This window comes from Aplidium turbinatum, chromosome 8 (genome assembly GCF_918807975.1).
Source record: "Aplidium turbinatum chromosome 8, kaAplTurb1.1, whole genome shotgun sequence".
Lineage (NCBI taxonomy): Eukaryota > Metazoa > Chordata > Ascidiacea > Aplousobranchia > Polyclinidae > Aplidium > Aplidium turbinatum.
The window spans coordinates 18892056-18915398 of record NC_137479.1 but is presented as its reverse complement, the minus strand read 5'-3'; the positions used below and the strand labels follow the sequence as shown (position 1 = coordinate 18915398).

Sequence of the window (23343 nt, the reverse complement as noted above, 5' to 3'; positions counted from 1 at the left end):
GTGAAATCAATAAACGCAAGCTAAAACAGTAGCCTATTACCAGACGAGAAAGTTTGTCCCAAATTTAGGACGTTTTGAGGTTTTAAAACAAAAGAGTGGAAGAAGGGCCATCTGATCTTCAGCTAACGTCGTTTTCAACGCGATTGTTTTGTGGAGTACTGTAGGCCTACCCTTGATATCATTTCATGTTTATCGCACGAGAAAAAGCACGTAGTGACTGATCCAAGGCAGAGATGTGTACAGGAACGGGAGTTTTGGTGAATTTTGGAAATTTGAAATCCTTGGAAAAAACAGGAGTCCGAGTCTGATCTTTTGGTGGTTGATTCTTTTACCATACAAACATTTATGCTGTAAGCAGAGCTACTCGGCGCAGTTGTTATTTTGGGGTAGGCTACTTTTAAGTTTCTTTGCCAAGCAGTGGTCTTTTTATTTGGAAATATGTTTTTTTTTTCATGACAGGGAATAGAAAAGGATTTATAACATGAAAAACCTGGGTTCTGGTTTATGGTTTACGTTCGCTCTATGGAGGTTGGAATCAACGGTCTATCCTCAAAATATTTGGAGCCAGTTTGGAGTCACAGACGTCAGAGTGGAGCTGACTCCGTAAATCTCTGGTTGAAGGAACCAAAGTTATTTCTGGTGCAACGGGCCTGTGCAATGCTGTTGAGAGGGTAGCCTGTGTGGGCCCAGTACCAATGAGATCTTCGGGCCTCAAATCAAGAAAGTCTTTAAGTTCCCTGGCCCCTTAAAAAGATTAAGGGCCCCTAAAATCATTCCGAGTTCAAAAGTTCTCTCTGCCAACGCTACTGCCCACATAATGAATGCATATTTGTTAAGCCTATTTTCCTCATAATGACATCATCGCAATTTAGCCTAGTGGTAAGAGCACTGGTTCGACACTCGAAAGAGTGCCGGTTCGAAACCGCTCAAAAGCAGAGTCTCAGGTCAGCGGTTGTGAACTGAGCAAGTGACAATTAAACTAGCAACATTTCAGCAAGGGGCTGAAGTTGGTAAATGGTGAAGCTGAGTAAGTGAGTAGGCCTAAGCGATGACGACCAAGCAAGTCCGACGTGAGCAGTCTGAGCACGTGAGTCTCATTTGCTGACTTGGCAGCGGGTGAAATACACTTGCTAAGTGTGCTTGCACGTGCTGAGTTATCGCATGTTCAGTGGTCCGACGACCCTGGCGTAAGCCTGGATACGACACAAAAAATGACGTTACAATGACAAATAGTGGTAAAAATGAGTGATTTTAAATAATTAAGAGCTTTTACGTAGCCTAACGATTTTAAAAATGCTTTTATTGTCAAATGTCTCGAAAACTAGAGCCGTCGTCGTAGGCCTAAGCCTCTGGGGCCGAAGGTCTATCCTTTCACCAACCCAGATGTGGATGTTCCAGGACTACACTGGGAGTGAGAGGTTACTAGAGAGCAGCCAGTTTCTGGTTTCATTATCTAAGTCTCGCAGACCTTCCACTCTGTTGGGTGGCTTGCTGACCATCATAGCAAAAATAATACACGTCAGCATAGCAAAGGTCTAGAAAAAAATAGAGGCGACAAAATGCAAAAGTTAAAACGTGCTTGAGATTGAAAATAAGTTATTAGATTGAAAGAAAATTGGCACGGTCGCAACACCTTCAGAAAATTTCGAGGTGAAAAGGAACTACAACAAAAAAATTACAAACAAAAGTGACTCCCACAAAAAATTTGTTTGTTGGCCTGTTTAATTTGTGTTGGTAAAGAAAAAAGATGACAAGCCATTAAATAAATAAAGCCATAATAAGCAATAAAAAAATAGATATCAAACTCGATGAGGGGTAATTAATCCCTAACCCCTCTTTGGGTTACATTTAAAGAACACATAGAGGTTTCTTTAAGCTCCCGGCCTCTTGGAAAGGTTGTGGTTCCTAAAATTATTCCTGAGCACGTTAAAAGTATCCCCTACTAACGTTACTGCTGTGCAATAAACTTAAACAGGTTTCTTCATTCGTAAAGTTCATCTTGCAGAGGATGCAAGCTTCCACAAGTTTGATTGACTGACAATGACTGGCATTGCAATTTGTAAGCACGGCTGCGGAGTCAGGCATAAATATACGACTCCGACTCCTCGGTTTATGACTGGCTGACTCTGCCTGCAGTACAGACTGTACAGTAGACCATGTCGTCCATGACTGCCCAATCTATCAACCACCACATGGAACGCTTGGACTGAAGGCCCTGGATGATGAGACTGTCGAGTGGCTGATGACCTCATGCCCAAACATATAGTCCGGAAGAAAGCTCATACGACAAAGAAGAAGATTAGCCGTCCAATTTTTCTTCTTTTTCTGTTTTTCAAAATTTAGTTTCACTGAAATTGTGATCAAAATTGAAACGGAGACTTTCACAAAAACTGAAAAGAAAAAACACTTCTTATTTCTGGTTAAGCTTTAGAACGCAATACGAAGAACAAGAAACAATATTTTGAAAAAAGAATGCATGCAAACAAAATTTTTTATTGTTGATCGCATTGTCGGAGTCAGCCTTTTTTTCAACGACTTAGAATACGCCAAAATCCCTCCGATTGTACAGCCCTGATTGAATATAGGCTATGGGCTGAATCTGCAGTAGGCTACCGTAGGCTATAACGCAGGCTAATTCAGTAATTCTGCTAGATTTCACATCCAACCTATCAAAAACAACGTCATTATTTCTTCTTTGGTACCGTACAGTACCTTACGGTAGTTATTAGAGATGGTCGGATCTATCTTTTTCAATATCCTTATCCGACGAGTAGGCCTACAAGTCCTGACCCGATGGTTTTCAAAATTTAACATCCTGTCCTAAACCTGCCAATTTTCAATGATTCTGTGAACAAATCTGCTTCTTGGCAACCCCATTACTAAGTCCCTAATCTTTTGAAAAAATAAATTCTAAATGACATGTCAATGTGAGTTAGAATCCATACTAATGTCATTTTGAACTCGGGTGCACACAAAACTATAGTTCACTTCATGTCATGCATATTTGCATAAGCTAAGCTACATATAAAACAAACCTGGTAAGTTCGTGAAGAATATAGGCTACGCTGTTTTCAAGCTTTGAGCTGCTGCAAAAACTTTTGAATCCTGTCCTGAATGATTGAATTTTCCTTAAAAAACAAGATTCTGTTCTGATCCTGCCAATTTTCAGTGATCCTGCAGGATATGGATCCTGTGAACGTTTCTGATAGGTTAAATACGCGTCCATATGATAACTATTCCGATAGTGTCCTATTTTCATGAAGAATTGATGGTTTACAAAGGTTTGATTTTGCGAATGATAGGCTGATTGGACCTATAAACTATTCCTGTTCGTTACAGTTCTAGAAATTTAGGCACAAAAACTTTTCGGGAGGGGGAGAAGGCAAATAAGTAGGCTACTGTATTACTGCACATGTCAGTGAGCCCGGCAACGAGTTGGCAAAAGCAAAGCACCCAGAAAAAAACCTACCTTAAAATTGCGCTTGCAGCGAACACTTGCAGCGTTAATCCATGTTAAATGATGCTGTAACAGAAGGTGAAATGTTATTTAAAATATTTCGGGGGGGGGGGGGGGGATTGTTCCCTTGACTACGTTCCTGATCCTGGACACTAATAGCTTACCGACAAAAGTTGGATCTGCTAAATCGTTAAACTTCTAATATTTAACGCTGTCAGATTTTGCAACAGCCTTCATCAGGGGCGCTTTAGACACATCAGCTTTTTTTCTTTGTTGTTTCCAAAAGAATCTTAGGGCAGTGCTGATGTTTTTCCGTCAAGAACTATCCTTTTAAATGAGCTACAAAGAAGTTTTCAACGTCACCAACTCAGAAAAATTCGCAAACCAGTATTGGTTCTAGAGAAGACACGTTATTCGTTTAGATGTCATTTTATTTTTTTACTCGTTTCGCCGACTCACTCACATTTCGTTCACCTAGAGGGCGGAGAGCGTGTGCTCAGCAGCGAATGTAAGAGGTACGAATAGAGTCATGTGCCTCTTCAAATCTATGAAAATAATGAAGCATTTTGAAATAAACACATAGCCCAATTATTCAGTCAACAGTCAAATTAATACATGTTAGAGTTGACGAGTATTTTTTTTTCTGGAAGCAAAACATACCATGCTTATCAATTGAATGTGTTTCCATACACAGAATGTGCCTCGTACACAAGATTGGGACACCTGACGGATTTTCAAAATTTTACTGGAACAAACAGGGCAAGTTTTTATTGATCTAAAAATCGAAAATATTTGACTTTAAAATTTAAAAAAATTAAATTTATTGATCTAAAGAAAATTTGACTGAATGAACCTTTGTTTCTTCTATTTAAAATGGTTAAGGCTACGTCAACGAAAAAAGGAATTTAAATCCATGAATAAACATTGAAATCTTTTAACAGAATATGTTAGGCTTATCTGAAGGGTGTAGCCTAGGCCTATAAGCAGGCAACTAACACCACAACGAACATCACGTTTACTAAGAACAGGAGTTGAAATGTGAAATAACTAAAAAAGTTCAGCAGGCCATATCTTTAGGAAGAGCAGAAGGCATTTAATTCTCCCTAGAGCACCCACTGTTCATAATCACGAAAGAAATCAAGAGTAGCCCAATGCAACTTTATAGTCTAACCAAAGATTAATGTGGCTGAGGCTATATGTTGGTGAAATACAGTAGAACTCGGTTAATCCGGATAAAACTGGAAATACAAATGATTTGTAATCTTCTTCTTGAGAAACAGCTTTGGATTATCCGGATTATTTAATCCGGATCTTCGCCTATTCCGGACAAAAGTTGCGCTTTCTCTATCGCTTTATCCGGATTTGCCCGACAGTTTTGCCATTTTATGCTAAAACTAAAACTTTGACCGTGATTTTTTGTAAGTTTTCCATAGAAACTCGTCTTCGGTAACTGTTTTCAAGAGTTTTGAGTGACTACAGATTATTCCGACACGCATGTCTGAAGATGTAATTTTTGCCAGTGTGTTCTTGCGTTAGACGCAGAGTCTACAAATAGCCTACATTCATTTTACATGCATTTCAAAAGAACTCTATCACTGGGTCGCTAATGTGGTGATCGCGCGTCTCGGAATTGGCAGATGACCACACTAATGCGTTCAACTTCGGTGATTTTTACCGATACCCTTCTATCTAGGTAACGTCAGGCTTGATAGAACCGTCATCGCTTAATCCGGATGGAATCGCCAGTCAAATCGAATACGGATCAACCGAGTTTTACTGTATAAACTCTCACGGTCTATACGTACGGTATGTCACTGTGATTTTGGGTTGAATTATTAGATATGTGGTCAGGGCCGGATTAAGGGTACTGTAGGCCTAAGGTTGTTTACTAGAGAAGGGCCTATTTTTGCAAACCAAGCTACGAAAAGTAATAAAAATACACACAAGAAAATTTGAAATTATTTACTGCAAAATAGCATAAACATAACAGAAAAATGGTTAATGATGGCGCAGAATTGGTTTTGGAAAAAAACACAATTTTTATTGTCAAACTAGAAGCAGATGGAAAAGGTTTTAGAAAGACAGAAATGGATAATAGGTACTATGGCAATACTTTACCTAATGACACTCTAAACCAGGGGTTTTCAACCTTTTTTCCACCGCGAACCCCTCAGAGCAATTAATGTAGTCCCGTGCCCCCCATAAAAGTTTTCAACAAAAGCATAGCCTATTCAATGCAAAAATTAACCAAATTTGATTCATGCCGACATCCAGTTATGTTTAGTTTTGCTGTTCCAACGTAAACTTCCGAAACGAAAAACGTTTTTTTGCGATGTTATCACGGCTTTTATTAGATTTCCTCCGAATGTTATTTCTATCAAGCTTAGCCAATAGGAGAAAAAAATAATGAGAATAATTATTCTACGTTTTCGCACTTTCACCGGTTGAGTTTATTGCAATCTTTTATGGATTTATTTAAATCAATTTCAGTGAGATGGTTGGTGCTGCATATTTTTAACTATAAAGTTTGTCAATGCGTAGGCCTACACCTGTTGCTGAAAGAACTTTCAAACAAAATAGAGGACCCTAATTTTTTTCAATGCCATTGAAAACGATACTGAGAAATCTACATTTTGCATAAGATTCTAGATAATTTTGCTTTTTTACCATAGCGTTGTTGCTGGTTAACTTTAGTCTGTACGAAACAACGTAGGCTACAAGAATTTAGTGAAAAATATCGAATGCTGTCCTATAGTTAAAGCCTTTGCAACGTCTGAAAGCTTAAACGATATAATAATTTAACTTTTCGGGCAAAAAAAAATTGAAAACAATAGGCCTACACTGGAATTTCAAGCGCCTCGCGAGTAGGCGTAGCCAGGGGGGGGCGAAAGGGGCCATGGCCCCCCCAAAATTTTCCAAGTTTAGATTCCAAAGTTGATTCCTTTGTTGAAAATATAATAAAATTTGTAGAAATTTATAACGTTTTCCAAGACATCTGGCTATTAACACCCCCAAGGACTTGTTTTAGACACACAGAAAGACACCAATAAATTTTGCAAATCGTAAATCGCGCAAAATTTACGCGGTTTACGTTTCTTTTAACTAATTTGTAAAAGCAATTTCAGAATGGCTTACTCTGTTGGGTTTTTTGTAGTTATTGAGTTTTTGTGTAGCTGAGTTTTTGGTGTTCTCTAATTTTAGCCGCAGTTTTTGCCCGTTCGTGTGTAAGTTAACAAGTTTTTGCCCGTTCATGTGTAAGTTTCTACCTTTAATAAGTTAATAGCTGTTTATCTGCTAATAAATTTCATACAAATATTACCTTAAAAGTGTTTTCAGAAAGCGCTATTAATCCATTATTTGAGTGTAATTTTGCAAAAATTTTCCGGGGGAGCATGCTCCCGGACCCCCCTAGAATACACGTGCCTTCGGCACGCTCTAACCCCCACCAGCTTTATTGCTTTCCTTGCTCAACCCACCAGGATACACCACTGCACATCAGGTGGCGATGGCTCAAATTAAACACTTTGTCGTTCTCTTCAATTCATCAAATATTTGGCCCACCCCAAAATTTTTTCCTGGCTACGCCACTGCTCGCGACCCCCAGGATAAAAACCCCTGCTCTAAACTTAATTTCGGTAAAAGTGGCGCCTACGTGGTTTTGGAAATGGGCTCTTCATTGACTCAACTCAGTCATTCGATTTTAAGCAAAAACTGTACTGGATCTGTATCACTATCAGCCTTACAAAAATTGAGGGCCGAATTTTTCCAGGGCCTAAGGCTATAGCCTTATGGTTAATCCGGCCCTGTATGTGGTCAGTGGACATGAAAAGCATGATAGTAGGCTAGGCCTAAACAGATCTACAGACAATGTCTTCAGATTAAAGCATAAATCGAATCTCTCTATGAAAGTTTAAATATCGAATGTAATTGATTATGGTACCGCGGTACTTTAAACAAAAAGTATCGCTTTCTCAACATAGGCCTACGCCTATATAACGAAAAACAGCTTAGGCTACCCCACAAGACCGTGTGAGCACTATATCCCGCCTCTGGAATTCACCAGTGGATCTCCACCTTTTAATAAAAGTGCCTAAAATGTTTTTCAAACCATTGGTTGTGAATTCGGATCAAAAACATCAGACTGACTCCACAATCTGTTGGGACTCCATCTTTGACTACCGCACATAACAATGCAAAGGGCTAATGGAGTTTAACTAAAATAGCTTAAAGATTTTCAGCCTGTGGTAGCCCACTGCTGAGCGAAGGGCTTCCATTTTTTGCCAATCTAGTAGATCGTGTGTTTTTTATACCAGTTTGTAGTTCCACGAAAACTAGGAAAAAGATTGACGCAGTGTTTGTCTTGAAAAAAAAAAGACACTGAGTTGAATGCAAAACAGCCTACTTCAACAAGGTACGGTAGTTACAAAAAAAATTGGCAACATTGAGTTTCCTTCCGCATGGAAGACTCTTCCCTTCTCCTAAAAAGCTTTTTAATTTATTTAAAATGTTTTCTAACTGAAAGAAAAATCATCTTGAATCCAAAGGTATACGCTGGACAATTCCTGCCAACGCTTCTGGGTGCCATTATTGAACATCTTTATCGCTTCATGAGCATTGAATTTGCTATCAACTTTGCTATCAACCGTTAAAACATATTTTCCAAGGCGACAGCGTAGTATTTCTTCTGTAAACTTAACAAAATAGCATAGATGTACTGGTTTCGCTGATTTGAATGAGTCATTTCAAATGATGATCAACAATACAACACCGATGGATGCAACCTAAGCTACAAAATGTCGAGTTTTTAATAGCAGTACTGCAGTAGCCTACATTAGGGTGTCTCATTTTTGGGCGACTTTTCAGAAAAAACAAGCTTGGGTATATTCTGAATGGATTTTTAACGCCGGATTTAAAAATGAAATTATTTTTCACTATGACGTAATTTAGAAGTGCCACCTAGCGGGTTGATGTAGTTCAGTCGCTGTGTCATCCAGAAAGCGTGACATTATGACCAAGCGTTTTTAGTAAAACTCTCGCACCGATTTAGAAACAAACATTGATTCGGTAAAAAGAAATTACTATATTATTGCTAAGCTTTTATCAGGTTCGGAATGCCTGTCTAAAACCAATGAAACACGTAAAACACCACTGGAGTGGGAACATTTTACAAACAGAATGAAAAAGCAGAAATATTTATAAAAAGTATAATAATTTTAAACTCTGCCACAACGCATGGGAAATTAATCACGGTGGTAGGCACCAACTTCAGTCACGTGACACGACAACACCACTTGAACTACTAAAATTACATTATCGCACCAAAATATTTCATAAGTGTTGATAACCTCTTCGCGACAAAAACCACATGCTTGGTCAAGATCAATTGCACTGTCAATCAACGTTGTTGCAGACTTTTGTGGCGAAGGTAAGTTACGAAGTGCAACGAATACAAACAATAAGATTGCAAAATGTAAACAACTGAATAGAATATTTTACTATATCAAGGCTGTAGCGTGGTGGTGAAGCTTTAAATCAAGTGAGTGGGAACTTGGGAAAGCGAGGAAATCAATATTCAACAACATCTCAAAGCAAAGAACTTTTATTCTAAAGCACCTCGTCAAAGCAGACTTTAGCTCTACACAAGAACTCGAAGTATTATCACATTCACTGATCAGTTAAATTAGGAAATAATTCGCTTTTGAAGCTAAAGCATATTAGCGATATCCATAGAAGCGATATCCTTTGGCCGAGAATGCACAAGATCTTGAAGACTTAATCATCAAAGTGAAAAAGGAAAGTGAAAGGGCTGGATTGAAACTCAACATCAAAAAAACAAAAATTATAACAACTGGTAAAGCAGATAACATAAACATCAAGATCGAAAATCAAGAAATTGAAACAGTGAATGAATTCATATTTTTAGGCTCAAAAATAAGCTGGGATTCTAATAACTCACCAGAGATAAGGAGAAGAATAGCGCTGGGAAGAAATGCATTTGTTGGAATGAATAGCATTTGGAAGAGCAAGGATATAAAATTAGAAACAAAAAAGAAGCTGATCAAAACTATAATATTCCCAATTGCAACTTACGGATGCGAAACATGGACAATGAACAAAACAGACAGAAGAAAGATTGACGCATTTGAATTGTGGTGTTGGAGAAGGTTACTGCGTGTTCCTTGGACAGCCAAAATAACAAACGAGAAAACTCTTGAACAAATTAAACCGGACATATCCCTAGAAGCTAGAATCGTCAGGCAGAAACTTTCATATTTTGGCCACATAATGAGAAGCAAATCAATGGAAAAAGACATCATGCTTGGTTTGGTGAGGGGAGGAAGAGGAAGGAGGCGCCCGAAAACAAGATGGCTTGACACGATTGTAAATGACAGTGGCATGGGAGTGCATGAATTGAAGGAGGCTGCGTGGGATCGAGAGATGTGGAGAAAGATGACGTATAGAGTGACCGAGAGTCGTAAACGACTGAACGGATGATGATGATGATAGAAGCAACTGTGGAGGCGAGGGATTATATGACACATAGATCATTTCAACAAATATTGCATAAGAAACATTTTCAACGATTGCATCATTTAACTTGAAAACTTTAGTGAATTACTGTTTTGGACAAACTCCATCTGGAAAACAAGATAATCTTCAGTAGAGGTTTATGTAGCACCGTTACTTTGTTTAGGTAAGTCTCGGTTTGGTTGCAGTGCGCATAATTGCACTGAACTGCGAAAAGATTAGTTGTCAGTCTGGCCTTAAAATTTAACTGATAACAAATCATTTTTTCAAAAACAATTCATGCCAAAATTTGATTACTAATAAAATCCAGAGCAGCAAAATGGACGTTTCACATCTATCCGCATTACTGTGTTAAAAGGGCAGTAATGAGTAGTTTTAGTTTTAAATAGACCATGTAGGCTCTACATGAGCCCAAACTACACCTGTCAAGACACGCTCACTATACTTCAGAACTATATAGGGACTAATACTTATATCTGTTGATGCTTGTATAGAATCAACAACATCATTTACATATCTTCTTAGCTCTTACCAAGCGAATATAGCCGTCAAAGTTTAGCTTTCCTTTGCTTTTTTATTTCATTTCTTCGTTTGATGAATTTCATGCCTTGAATTGCTGCATCTTCTGAATCTTTTCGTTCAATCATTCTCTCGCATTCTTCTTCGTTAATTTTTAACAATTTTGCCCTGTCTCGGCCACGTATCAATTGCTTTCCGTATATCAGGCTCTGTAATGTACTAAATTGAAAAAAGGTTTTGTTGCTGTCACATGAAACATTAAATGCTTGAAAATGATGTTAACGCAGCTTTGGTAATTAAATTGTTGGAAAATAAGCAATTCTAAATGAAACTCCGGTGTCCAAGCAACTTCAATTCTCATCGTTCTTATTTACATGGCAACATCGCAAGGCCAAGCTTATCATGAACCTAACTATTTATTGACTTAAACAAATCCTGAAAATACCAAATCAATGATTACCTCAAAAGCATCAAATATTCCAATGTTACAAAATGTAATTGATAATAATATGACTTCACACGAAAATCTTGGACATAAGCAGATAAAAACTAGAAGGATAATAGCAAAAAGAATGCTGAAGTGTTATATTTGGCGAACTATACGATGCTGAAACAACATCACAAAACGGGTTGTGTCTCAGAGCTCTAGACCAGGGGTCACCAAACTTTATTCTCTGAGGGCCGGATTGCTGCGAGATTAACAGTTGCGGGCCGGATGCAAATTGCGAAAAGATATACAATTATTTAGAATCTCCATTGACTTGAATTGTCCAAATCCTTCTGCTTATGATGCCTAGTCTGGCTGGTATGATTTGCCTAAACAAAGATATCGCACTGATGAAACATCAGTGTTTTGAACAACAGAGTTAACAGTTGCGGGCCGGATGCAAATTGCGTAAAGATATACAATTATTTAGAATCTCCATTGACTTGAATTGTCCAAATCCTTCTGCTTATGATGCCTAGTCTGGCTGGTATGATTTGCCTAAACTAAGATATCGCACTGATGAAACATCGGTGTTTTGAACAACAGAGTTAACAGTTGCGGGCCGGATGCAAATTGCGTAAAGATATACAATTATTTAGAATCTCCATTGACTTGAATTGTCCAAATCCTTCTGCTTATGATGCCTAGTCTGGCTGGTATGATTTGCCAAAACAAAGATATCGCACTGATGAAACCGGAATGGCCCGATTCGGTGAGTCCGATCCCTTAACGGGGGATTTTTTCAATTTTTTTTTTAATTATCGGGTACCATGGCCTAATTATCATTGCCGTTTTAGGGTTAGGGGTTAGGAGTTAGGGTTAGGGGTTAGAGGTTAGGAACTCACCGAATCAGACTCACCGAATCGGACTCACCGAATCGGACTCACCGAATAGTAGCAGACCCGATGAAACATCGGTGTTTTGAACAACAGAGTTTGTGATGTCATAAGAAGAAACAATATGGAAAAATCATTAGCAGGTTGCGTGTAGCTCAACAGCAACATTAGTCCTTTACAAAATGTTTGATAACTTTTTTCCTTAACAATTTTAGTGCAGCTGTTATTTCCGCAGCACGTGGCGGGCCGGATGAAATTAGTTCGCGGGCCGTAGTTTGGTGACCCCTGCTCTAGACTAACAGTGAAATGTTAAAAATTTGAAGCATATAATCAAATTCAACTCAATCAGATTTCTGTTACAGATATAGGCTAGTAAACATAAAAGCTGAAATATTTAATATTTCACCACAGATAAAAGTAAATTATGAGATGCTGTAAACTAACGCTCATGATCATGAAAAATGGCGCACTGTATTCAACCCTTGCAACGATGATAGGACTTAATAAGTAGGAACAATAGTATCTACATTCTACAAGCTGCCAGCGAATAGGCTATTTACCATTTTTGGATTGTCCAAAAATTCTTCCACTCGCTTAAGAACTTCTTTCATGAGAGTTTCTTTGGGAAAAACTTCATTGACAAGTCCACAATTATAGGCTTCAGAAGCAGTGAATGTGCGGTTAAACAACAGCATCTCATTAGCCTGGAGAAAAAAGGCTTAAATTCATTATTATCAAGCTATGACACAGAAGTGAAGAAATCGTACATTTCTAAATATTGCAAGTTATTTTAAACATGCGTGCTGTTAAAACAATCTTCAGACTTTGTGCATTTTTTATATATACGGTTTTATATAATTAAACATTAAAAGCATACTGGGGAGTTAGAGCAAAAGTTACCTTGGCATATCCCATTACAATGGGAAAAGTATAAGATGAACAGGCTTCAGGCACGAGGGCTACTCTCGAAAATGGGGTAAGGAAACTGCTGTCTGAAGAAGCATACACAAGATCACACAAAGGTAAAATGCTGACTCCCATTCCAATAGCAGGTCCATTCACTGCTGCAATGAGGGGCTTTGGAAAGTTGATCAAGGAATCAATAAACTTTCTAAATATAAACAAGCATCTGTATCATTAGAAATTGTATAGAAAATTAACTCATGTAATTACTTAAATCTCCTGTACCATGTTCAATTCAATTCAATTTATTTTTCTTTGTCAGAATACAAAAAAAATGATATTGTGAAAAAGAAATACAGTAACAAAACCAACAAAAGGAAAAGGTGGCAAAACCATAATGGTTTAAGACGTGCATAAAAGGATCTAATATTGCGGTATATGCATCGATAAATATAGTTAAGCACGGCCACCAAACCTGATACATTAAAACAAGTAGATGAATAAGTTAAGAATCAGTCGCCTCCTCGTTCCTGAAACAACTGGAGCGCCAATTCTTAAAGCAATGAGAACACGACTATGTTGTGATGGCGCAAGGGATAAGGCGTTGGTTTTCCAATTGTGCAAACCTGGTTCGACCCCCGCTTCGGCAGGTTGTTGAAAACACCGCTCACCTCTACCCAGGGTGTAATATATTGGGTGGGCGTAGTTGCTGAAGTAAAGGCAGCCAAGAGAAAGGAACTGGTCACCCTACTCCCCGTAGTACCGAAGGCTTAGTACAATGAGAACCTTATCTTCTCATACCCGACACTTGAATCAAGTATGGGACCACCTTTAACCATGTTGTGAAACGACAGTTGCATTCCTGTTTTTACTTGTGGAGCCACTTCTGTTTCACTTTCCTGCTTGCTTCAGCTTGTGAACTGTAGTAGAAGTGACCCGATAGTAATAGAAGCCTTAGCTGCATTTTCGCTTCGGGTTCTACCTGGCTCCTACAAAGTCGTCTCTGAACATGGCAGGTGTACCAGCAGCAGATATTGGCCAATCAGAGGGCAAAATTTAAGGGTCTGCTACTATTCGGTGAGTCCGTTTCGGTGAGTCTGATTCGGTGAGTTCCTAACCTCTAACCCAGTGGTTCCCAACCGGGGTGCCGCGCACCATACGCGCCGACTTACGGGGGGGCCGGCGCCCCCCGTAAATTTATGGTTGAGGGGCAAGAAAAATGGTTATTACAAGTGTTGTTTCAAAGATAAAACACTTACGTTGCTTTTGCCCGCAAAACAGCAGCTGGCTTTCTCATACGGTATGGAAATTTCAAAGTAGATGGTAGAGTAACTTACGCTGCTGGAATAGTCACGTAACTCTTCACTGCAATATTAAGTAAACCAGCTAAATTAGACGCGCTATTGTCAACGATGTCTTCCCGCTGTGAGATCAATTATGATTCAACAGAACGCATTGTTTTGTTCGCAATGTGTGAGAATTAAATCGAAAACCAATAAAAGAAAAGGTGTTCAATGGTTTTGGTCACAGATATTAGCTGCCTTAACGACGCCTCTTACGGCTATTATCACCAAGCCAACTGACATCGTTTTATGCGGCCGCTAAGGTTTGACATCGACTTCAACGATCATAGAATGTTACGTAATAAGAACGATTATATCCTACACGCACAATAAAAAAATTGATCTCAACAGCTCTTTCCGCTGTTTTTGTCTCCTGAGCTTTGCATACTGCTTAACATTGCATAAGGTTTAGAATTGACAAGTAATCATTAAATTTGAAACTTAAGTTTGAATGACTGCAAATAAACGTATTCAAAATTTTGATTTCAGCCAACGACTACGCCATTACACACTCCGTAATCTACGTCGGCAATGATTTCGCCCCAGCAAAAATTTTGAAAACTGCCGAGCTGGAGACAACAGCTTGTCCTGTGTATAAGTTGAACCTGCCTTTTTGAGGTGAAAATCACTTGCGAACATCTCGATGTATACTCGAGTATATACGCCGGTATTCGATAAAAGACTATAAAGAGTAAAGACTTTTGATAAAAAACAGAAAACACTTTGTCGTTGTTAGCGCTTTGAAAATAAGTAATTAGCAAAACGAGGTTAATAAAACTGATAGCGGGTTTCTACTCTACTTGAGATCATGATTTTTTACGTTTTATTTCGATAACTTCACTGTCTTGATCATTGTTACTCACTCGCACGAAAAGGAAATGAATCGGCTTGTTTTCCAACAGTTCCAATTATGAGCTAACAATATCAAAATTTTTACAACTAGGCGTACAGCATGCGTAAAACTAATCGTTTCAAGCAGCGGTTCTAATAAATTCGGTATGCGACCTAGGACCTAGGTGTCAACTGTCAATACAAACAAGACACTAAGCTTAATCAAAGACTATTTTAATTGAGTAAAATAGCGTTATGGTTATGACGTCATCACCTTTCTCGCCCCCCAAGGTTTTTTGAAAAGTCGGCGCCTATGCGCGGCACCCTAGGGGTGCCAATTGCAATGCTCAAGGGTGCCGCAAGATATTGCAATACTGTGGCCCAATCTTTATTTTAACTTTAACCCGTTAAGCGCGGAATTTATTTATTTTAACTCTAATCCGCGGTAAGCCTTTGTATTCTCGCCCAGAAAATACAGCGTAAAAAAGATTTTGACTTGTTGCTGTTCTTTCCAAAAAAACGTCCGCCCCGATGGCTCAGTGGTTACGCGCCTGGCTTAAGATCACGCGGCGCTGGTTCGATTCTCGGGGTGTGCGCTTGAGCAACGCAGTTTTAGGACTGCTCTAGATTCAGCGGCACCTAATGGATGGAATAATTCCCCGGCAACAACACTTCAACAATTGGAAAACTTCACTCTGCCAATCTCGGTAACCGGCCCTGCGAGAGCCTCCACAAGTATGCGAAACTACCAGGAATAACCTATCAAGGCTTTGTCAGTCCGAGGATGAAGATTCAAAACCAATGCATCATTATTGCCAGGTTTCATGATTTTATTTTGCATTTCACGGCGCACAAAGTCAAATTGCAGTGATGGATTTTATCGGATTGTGTGAACCAGCACGATTATAAAATTGCACGATTGTTTGCGAAACATTATAAAATTGGAAACTTATGTTGGATAAAAATTTGACGAGTTCTGGATAAAAATTCAAAATGAATATCCTTGCGTTAGAAAGAAAGCTATTGTGCTTTTGCTGCAGTTTCCACATCATACCTAAGTATGATGTGGAAACTGGCACCATGTGAGAGTGGATTTTTCGTATTAACGAACATTAAAACTAAAAAACGAGAATGACTGCTTATAGTCGAGGAAGAAATGCGGGTGGCTTTATCGAATGTGCCCCCAGATGTTAAGGGACTTTGTACAAGAAGTCAAGCTCAAATTTCACACTGACTTTTGAATAAATACATTTATTTACGCGCGCTATACTGTACAACTCATTCTGTGTTATTTCATATAGTTATTTGAAATACAGAAACCTCATAGAATTGATCCAGTTTTGCCAGGGTGCCGCAAACTATTTATCTCTTTGATAGGGCGCCGCAAGGTCAAAAAGGTTGGGAACCACTGCTCTAACCCTAACTCCTAACCCTAAAACGACAATGATAATTAGGCTACGGTACCCAATAATTAAAAAAAAAAATTGAAAAAATCCCCCGTTAAGGGATCGGACTCACCGAATCGGATTCACCGAAACGGGCAATTCCGAAATTTAACCCAGCTGAGAAAAACTTTGCAGGAAAAAGTATAGTATAATACATCAGGTTTCTCACAACTAGCAACATTGTTTGTCAAAATTGAACTTGGGAAGAATCAGAAGGCGAGTTTTGAAAACTAATTGCAACAAAAATTCATAAACGAGGTTTGCGTACTAATGTTCGAATGCAAACCTTTCAGTTACGGTATGCTAGTTGTCAGATTTATCAAAAGTGTGTTGCTGGCATGCTTATGACAATTTCGACATCATAGAAAATGTTGCGAGCTGTGAGAAACCTGATTTACTAAACTTTTCTCAGCACAGTTTCTTTCAGTTGCGTTAAATTCTGCCTTTTGATTGGTCAAAACAGCCCATTCGCTGCAGCGACTGGCAGATTACAAACATGGTCCAGACTGCTATCAAAGCTGCTTGTCCTGTGTACCTGGGAAACTTGGCTTTGCGACCAGCCAGCGTGGACCTGTTCTGGTACACAGAAAGCATCCCAAGGAACTAATCCTCATAAATAGTAGGCTATGCCAGATGTTTGTCCATGTGCTGGAAACCAATACAACAATTTGAAAAAGTCTTTTATCTTGCTTTTTGCAATTTCACATTACCTGAACGAAGAAAAAGCATCTTTGATTTGTTGTTTTGAAGGCTTTTCAATGAATGAACCTGCTATATCGGCACCACTTGTGTGGTAACTTCCTGTTCCTGTTAGTATCACAATTGTCACAGAGTCATCAGTGGCAAGAGCATTAAGATAATGTGCAGCAGTGTCTTCCATCTAAAAAAGCATTAAAAAACATTTATAAGTCATTTTGAAATGTCTCCCTAAACCGGGTCTGCTACTATTCGGTGAGTCCGATTCGGTGAGTTCCTAAGCTCTAACCCTTAACCCTAACCCCAAACCCTAAAACGGCAATGATAATTAGGCTACGGTACCCAATATATAAAAAAAAAATTAAAAAAATCCCCCTTTAAGGGATCGGACTCACCGAATCGGACTCACCGAAACGGGCCATTCCGCCCTAAACCATAGCATTGATTTTATTTGCATTGAACACTCTTACATTCTCGGAATGGCCCGTTTCGGCTAGTCCGATTGGGCTGATCCGATTCGGCTAGTCCGATTCGGCTATTACCCTTTTCGGCTACAGCCCGATTCGGCTAGTCCGATTTGGCTGATCCGATTCGGCTAGTTCCCTAATGGGCTACAGTCTTTAGCGGTTAGTTCCCTATTCGGCAATTTTTTGAAAATCTAACGATAATCCTTCTGTAATCCAACAAAATCCAACATCGTTTCTTTTGCATTCCGACAAATTTAGCGAAAAATGTTTGAATTATTAAATTTCTTTTATAGTTGAAATTATCGAAGCTTTAGATGAGTGGGGTTTTGACCTAACCATTGAAATCTTAAAACTAAAAAGCGAATTAAATTTATTTTTGAACTATTAATGTTTGCTCAGATGAAATTGACATGTATCATGCGTCGCCGTCTGCATGCAAACTTAGAATATATTAGAATCCTCAACTATTACAAAATTCTAAATCCAACGACGCCTTCTGTTTATTTACAGTAGAGAATTTTGTATTTTGATCTCGAAGCTTTAGATCTGTGGGGTTTAGACCTAACCACTGAGATCATAAATCATATTTATGACACCGGCATAGGCACTGACTTTTAATTTTGCACGGGGTGGCGGATAGCACAATATGGCAACCTAAAAACTTTCAAACTGCATGTTTTTGTTTTTTACTAAGCGTGTTTCGTAGATGCAATTGTCTTTTCACACCTGATTTGTAGCTCGATTATTTACAAAACAACTTTACAACAAACCACAGGAAGTATGTCGTGAATTTTATTGTTACGTTGTCGCTCCGACATTTAACATTTGGCAAAAGTATTTTTGCGAACGGCAGCTCTGTCAATCCAACTGTTAATCAACTGGTCAAGTTGTAACCGTTAAGCTTCAGCTTGATAAACATTTAAAATTAGGATGTGGTTCTATCGCTGTTGCGTCATGGTAGATCACAAGTAGGTTTTTATGCGCCTGAGTGCACTACTAAACGATCGCTCCGCCTCGCAGGTGGTGGAAGGCAACGATAAGTATATTTTCACAATGCAGACCACGTTTGGAAGCATTAATGATCTTGTTTCATTGCTTGCAAATAGATCAAACAGTTGCGACAGTTGAACGCTTTTTCGGTGGCATCTTTAAGCTGAATAAAACTGGAATGTCGGGGAAAACTTTTACTGGACGACTTTTTGTAATTTTTTCTATGATGTAACAAGCAACTCCTAACTTATGTCAGACCAATAAATTCCCTCCTCAAACTTTTACAGGACAACTTTTCGTAATTTTTTCTATGATGTAACAAGCAACTCCTATGTAAGACCAATAAATTCCCGCCTCACAATTTGTCACGCAATATTACATTATTACTGCATGAAGTAGATAACAAAGTAGAAATTAAAGCAAGACGTAGATGACAGTACACTCCAATTGAAATCGGAAACAATTCAAAATGCAAAATCTTGAGTAATTGAAAAAGACTGCTTTATTATTGGAAATTGGCAGGGGGTGTAGCTTTCCTCGAATAGAATCATGTAAACGTGTAAATTTGCAGAACGTTAAAACTGCTACTTTACTAGGTGCACTTTTTAAATAAAAACTCAAAAAGTTTCAAAAATTGCATTTTTTTTAATAAAATTTGAAAATAGATATTCATTTAGGAGGTGGAGCTATAAATCATCGAGATAATTTTATTTCCAAGTATTTTATAGCTGGCATAATTTATAGCGATATTATGAGCAGTTTAAAATTTTTCAAAAAAGATTTTTGAGGGAGGCAATGGAAAGATCGTATTTTATTGATTAATAAATCCCATTGTAAACCTAACAATTGTAACAATGACTTATGAAAAGTAACAAATAATACGATCGCAACAAGGAAAAAACTCGTAGCCACGGCTGCCACGTGTTGCGTAATCTTCACGTAGCTTGCTTGATGTTACGCGAGTATCATGCTTGTGACAAAAACAATCATTTTCTTCGCAATACTGTATTGGTTCACCTCTTGCTTTACGTTGACTTGAAGCGAAAACCAATGATCAAAAAAAGATTTAAACGTTCGTTCAAATTACATTTATTTGCAGTAAGTAATGTAACCTAAACGGGGTGGCTGCCATCATGCCATAGAGGTTATGGGGTGGCGTGGCTGGCCACCCCGTAAGTCGGCGCCAGTGGATGCATTAGACATTTGCATTTTAGTAATGATTTTCAAGCGAAACAGAAGTGTTTTGTTAGTTGTTCGAGTGTGTTATTGTTCAAAATACATGTAAAAACTTACATACGAGTTATTAATTAGAGATTAGCATAAATTTGATGCTATAAAACAAAGTCATATATTATCATATATTTCAAAAAATAAAGTCATATTTTTCAATTTTTTATGTAAAAACAAATGGCCCTAGTAATAAGTAATAGCACAACGTCACTATCAAAGCAGTTGTAATTATTAGGGTAGGCCAGTCCGTGGTGTATTCCCAGGTCCAACGTCAATGCAGGTGAACAATGGTTGCGATTATTACAATTCAAGTATTTGACATTTCTTGGCACATTTTCTCAAATGATCGAAATATAGTCATCATAACACACATTATTATCTGATTTGTTGCCACACAAGTGTGGATGCGAGCCTTGCATTTGTCATCACGTCGGGAACAACGCCAGTATTTCTTAAGCCCGTCTGGAGTATATTGAGCTAGTTGAAACATGTAGCCATCATGTAGAAAAACCCCACCTTTGCGCTGCGTACTAATCGATTCCTCTGCCATGATCAAGTAACATCAACTGAGAGTCTAACGAAGGAACTAACCAAAGGAATTTCAGGTCATGTAACGCCGAAACCCAGGTATACTCTAAACTGCCACTTAGGTTTTAACTTCATCTTTTATGGCAAACGCTATTTGGCAACTGTCTTTTTTTCGTTGACACGTTTTGGCTGAGACTTCATCTCATTAACCCCTATTGGTAATCATGAAAACTGTTATTTTCATGTAAAACACATATTTTGAACGAACCCAGACATCAAAACTCGTCATTTTTACATTGATTCAACGTCTGCAGACGTTGAATGAATGTAAAAATGACGGATTTTGCCGTCTGGGAAAGCACTCAAAGGTAAACACTGGATAAAATGCAAGAATGCAAAAGATACCATATTGTCGAATTAAAATACAAAATCCTCTAAATAAACAGAAGAACCGGACATACATTTCTCTGTTATCATTTTTAATGTAAAAATTCCTTTTGTGGTCCCTTTGTCTGAAAATAAAAACTGTGCTGTTGAAATTTCCGATTGTAGTTTTGGTCTCAATCTCATCAACATGATTCGGAGTAAGCTGTTTGTTACGTAATTCACAAGGCTAATTGTTCTGTGGAGTGACCATTCTGTTGCTCCGTTTTTTTTTTGGTAAAGTTATGAATATGGAACGTACCATATCACTAGGGATGTAACCGGTGTCATAAATATGATTTATGATCTCAGTGGTTAGGTCTTGACTCCACTCATCTAAAGCTTCGAGATCAACTATTGTGGAATAAAATACAAAATTCTCTACTGCAAATAAACAGAAGGCGTCGTTGGATTTAGAATTTTGTAATTGTTGAGGATTCTAATATATTCTAAGTTTGCATGCAGACGGCGATGCATGATACACGTCAATTTTATCTGAGCAAACATTGATAGTTCAAAAATAAATTTAATTCGTTTTTTAGTTTTAGGATCTCACTGGTTAGGTCTAAACCCCACTCATCTAAAGCTTCGATGATTTCAACTAGGCTATAAAAGAAGCGATATTACAACATTCTCTAAATAAACAGAAGACGTCGTTGTCCATTTTATGTGAGCAAACAGTTAAATTTAATAGTTCAAACATTTTTCGCTAGATTTCATTTCAATTTGCTTTTCTTTGTCGGAATGCAAAAGAAACGATGTTGGATTACAGAAGGATTATCGTTGGATTTTCAAAAAAATTGCCAAATAGGGAACTAACCGCTAAAGACTGTAGCCCAATAGGGAACTAGCCGAATCGGATCAGCCAAATCGGACTAGCCGAATCGGGCTGTAGCCGAAAAGGGTAATAGCCGAATCGGACTAGCCGAATCGGATCAGCCCAATCGGACCAGCCGAATAGTAGCAGACCCTTACATTCTACGGGACACACCAAGCTAAAATGTACAAACAGACAAAACTTGCTAAATAACAATTTATTTAGTCAATGCACTTTCATTTGGGAAAATTGGAAAGTAAACAGAAAGCTGTGAACAAATACTACAATGCTATTGATTTGTTGTAGAGATATTGTGTGGATGCTACTTGACTTTAGAACTCAGCCAGAAAATTAGTGCATTTTACATTGGTGCAACATCTTCCGATGTACAATCTAGGTATAAATGACTGATATTCTGGCTGGCTTAGCCAAGTGTTGTCTGCAAACCATCCTATTGAATGTAATAATGTATATATACATTTTTCAACACAAAGCAAGTTTCAACTAACCAGTCACATGCACTTGTTGATGAACAGACTATCGTTACCTCAGGAAGTATTGCATTTTTTCTATGAGGGCGATTCCATCTCAAGATAGCATAACCTTCCTTTTTCTCAACAGCAACAAAAGGTGATAGCTTAATCATTTCAGCCTATTTTTAACAGTATTCTGATAAATAGGAAAGAATTGGGGCCAGTACAGTAAATAACATATCATTTGTAGTGCCATACAAATCACCACGATTACAGTATCTTCAAAAAGCCCTTGCAGTGAGTATACTGAATGGCCCATTTTGGAGCAACCAATTTGGAGACGGCCTTTTTTGGAGAAAACCGATTTGGTGATTTCTTAAATCCAGCAACGACTTCTGTTTATTTAGAGAATTTGTGGGAAAAACGGCTGTCTCTGAATTGGGATTTTTCCGAATTGGATTCTCCAAATAGTAGTCGACCGGTACGCATATTTTGCTAAAGCACTGCATAAGATCTGTTATTTACCGTACTTGTGTTAAGTTGCTGTCCATTCAGTTCACAACATGAAAGCAGAAACTACGGACTACGGTACTGTATTGGTAGCTTACCATATAGTAAGAAGTGGCTATGTCTAAGACGTCATAGATATAGCCTTTCCATGCTATTTTTTATCTTTACGACACTTTTATGCACATTCACGTCTAGAGCTCGACCGATATATCGGTCAGCCGATACCAGGTGTAGCCGATATACCGTATTGTATCGGCTATTTTTCGCCGATAAACATCGGCCAGCAAAAGCAAACTCAAAACCAGCCATACATGCCTTTAGAAGAAACACAAGTTGCTCAAACGTGCTTGCATAGCACAAACAATTGTTGCGAGAACATGATTTTCCGCCCATTCTAGTGCGCGCATCTAGAAGATGTTAATACTGTATCCCTTAGCTTCATTCAAGCAAGAAAACTTTCGAGTTTTACGTTGTTTCATCGATTGATGACATTGAATCAGTGTAACAAAGGTGAATTATTTGCTAAAAATTGATGGGAGTACCGGAGTACTTCTACACTAACCATGCGCAACTTATTTCAAGTCTTACGTCAAAACGTCTGGCTTTGATCTCCGAGTGATATTGATAAGGCAAGATTCGTTACAAAATTAGATCATAGGAGTAGGCTATCACAGCAAGATGCAGCAAAATTTGTCATGTTTTGTTATTACAGTAAGAAAGAAAATGCCTAGGGAAAATTAACTTTCGCTCACATGACATGCAAAAATAAACCCAAAGAAAAAAGCCTAGTGAAACTTTGCACAGAAGAAAATAGTAGCGTTATTGTAGAAGTTTTTCGACCCGTGCCCAGAGCATTGTGA

The 23343-nt window shown here is 38.3% G+C and overlaps 1 protein-coding gene across 1 annotated transcript; it reads right to left on the bottom strand.

The window, feature by feature from the left end:
- Nucleotides 1-8606: 8606 nt before the first annotated feature.
- Nucleotides 8607-22174, bottom strand: LOC145775600 (enoyl-CoA delta isomerase 2-like). Its single transcript, XM_082586916.1, has 6 exons — nucleotides 22048-22174; nucleotides 17060-17229; nucleotides 12728-12938; nucleotides 12388-12531; nucleotides 10518-10713; nucleotides 8607-10095 (listed from the first exon to the last, which is right to left on the bottom strand). The coding sequence occupies exons 1-5, from the start codon at nucleotides 22144-22146 to the stop codon at nucleotides 10534-10536; spliced, it is 804 nt and encodes a 267-aa protein (XP_082443042.1). The 5' UTR covers nucleotides 22147-22174; the 3' UTR covers nucleotides 8607-10095; nucleotides 10518-10533.
- Between the last annotated feature and the right edge of the window lie 1169 nt (nucleotides 22175-23343).

What these genes read in the sequence shown, in the direction of transcription:
- LOC145775600 (XM_082586916.1), bottom strand. Translation starts at nt 22,146, where the DNA reads ATGATTAAGCTATCACCTTTTGTTGCTGTTGAGAAAAAGGAAGGTTAT. An exon ending in GATGCTTTTTCTTCGTTCAG is followed by an intron (nt 12,939 to 17,059) that starts GTAATGTGAAAT and finishes GTTTATATTTAG; the next exon opens with AAAGTTTATTGATTCCTTGA. An exon ending in TTTTGGACAATCCAAAAATG is followed by an intron (nt 10,714 to 12,387) that starts GTAAATAGCCTA and finishes AGTACATTACAG; the next exon opens with AGCCTGATATACGGAAAGCA.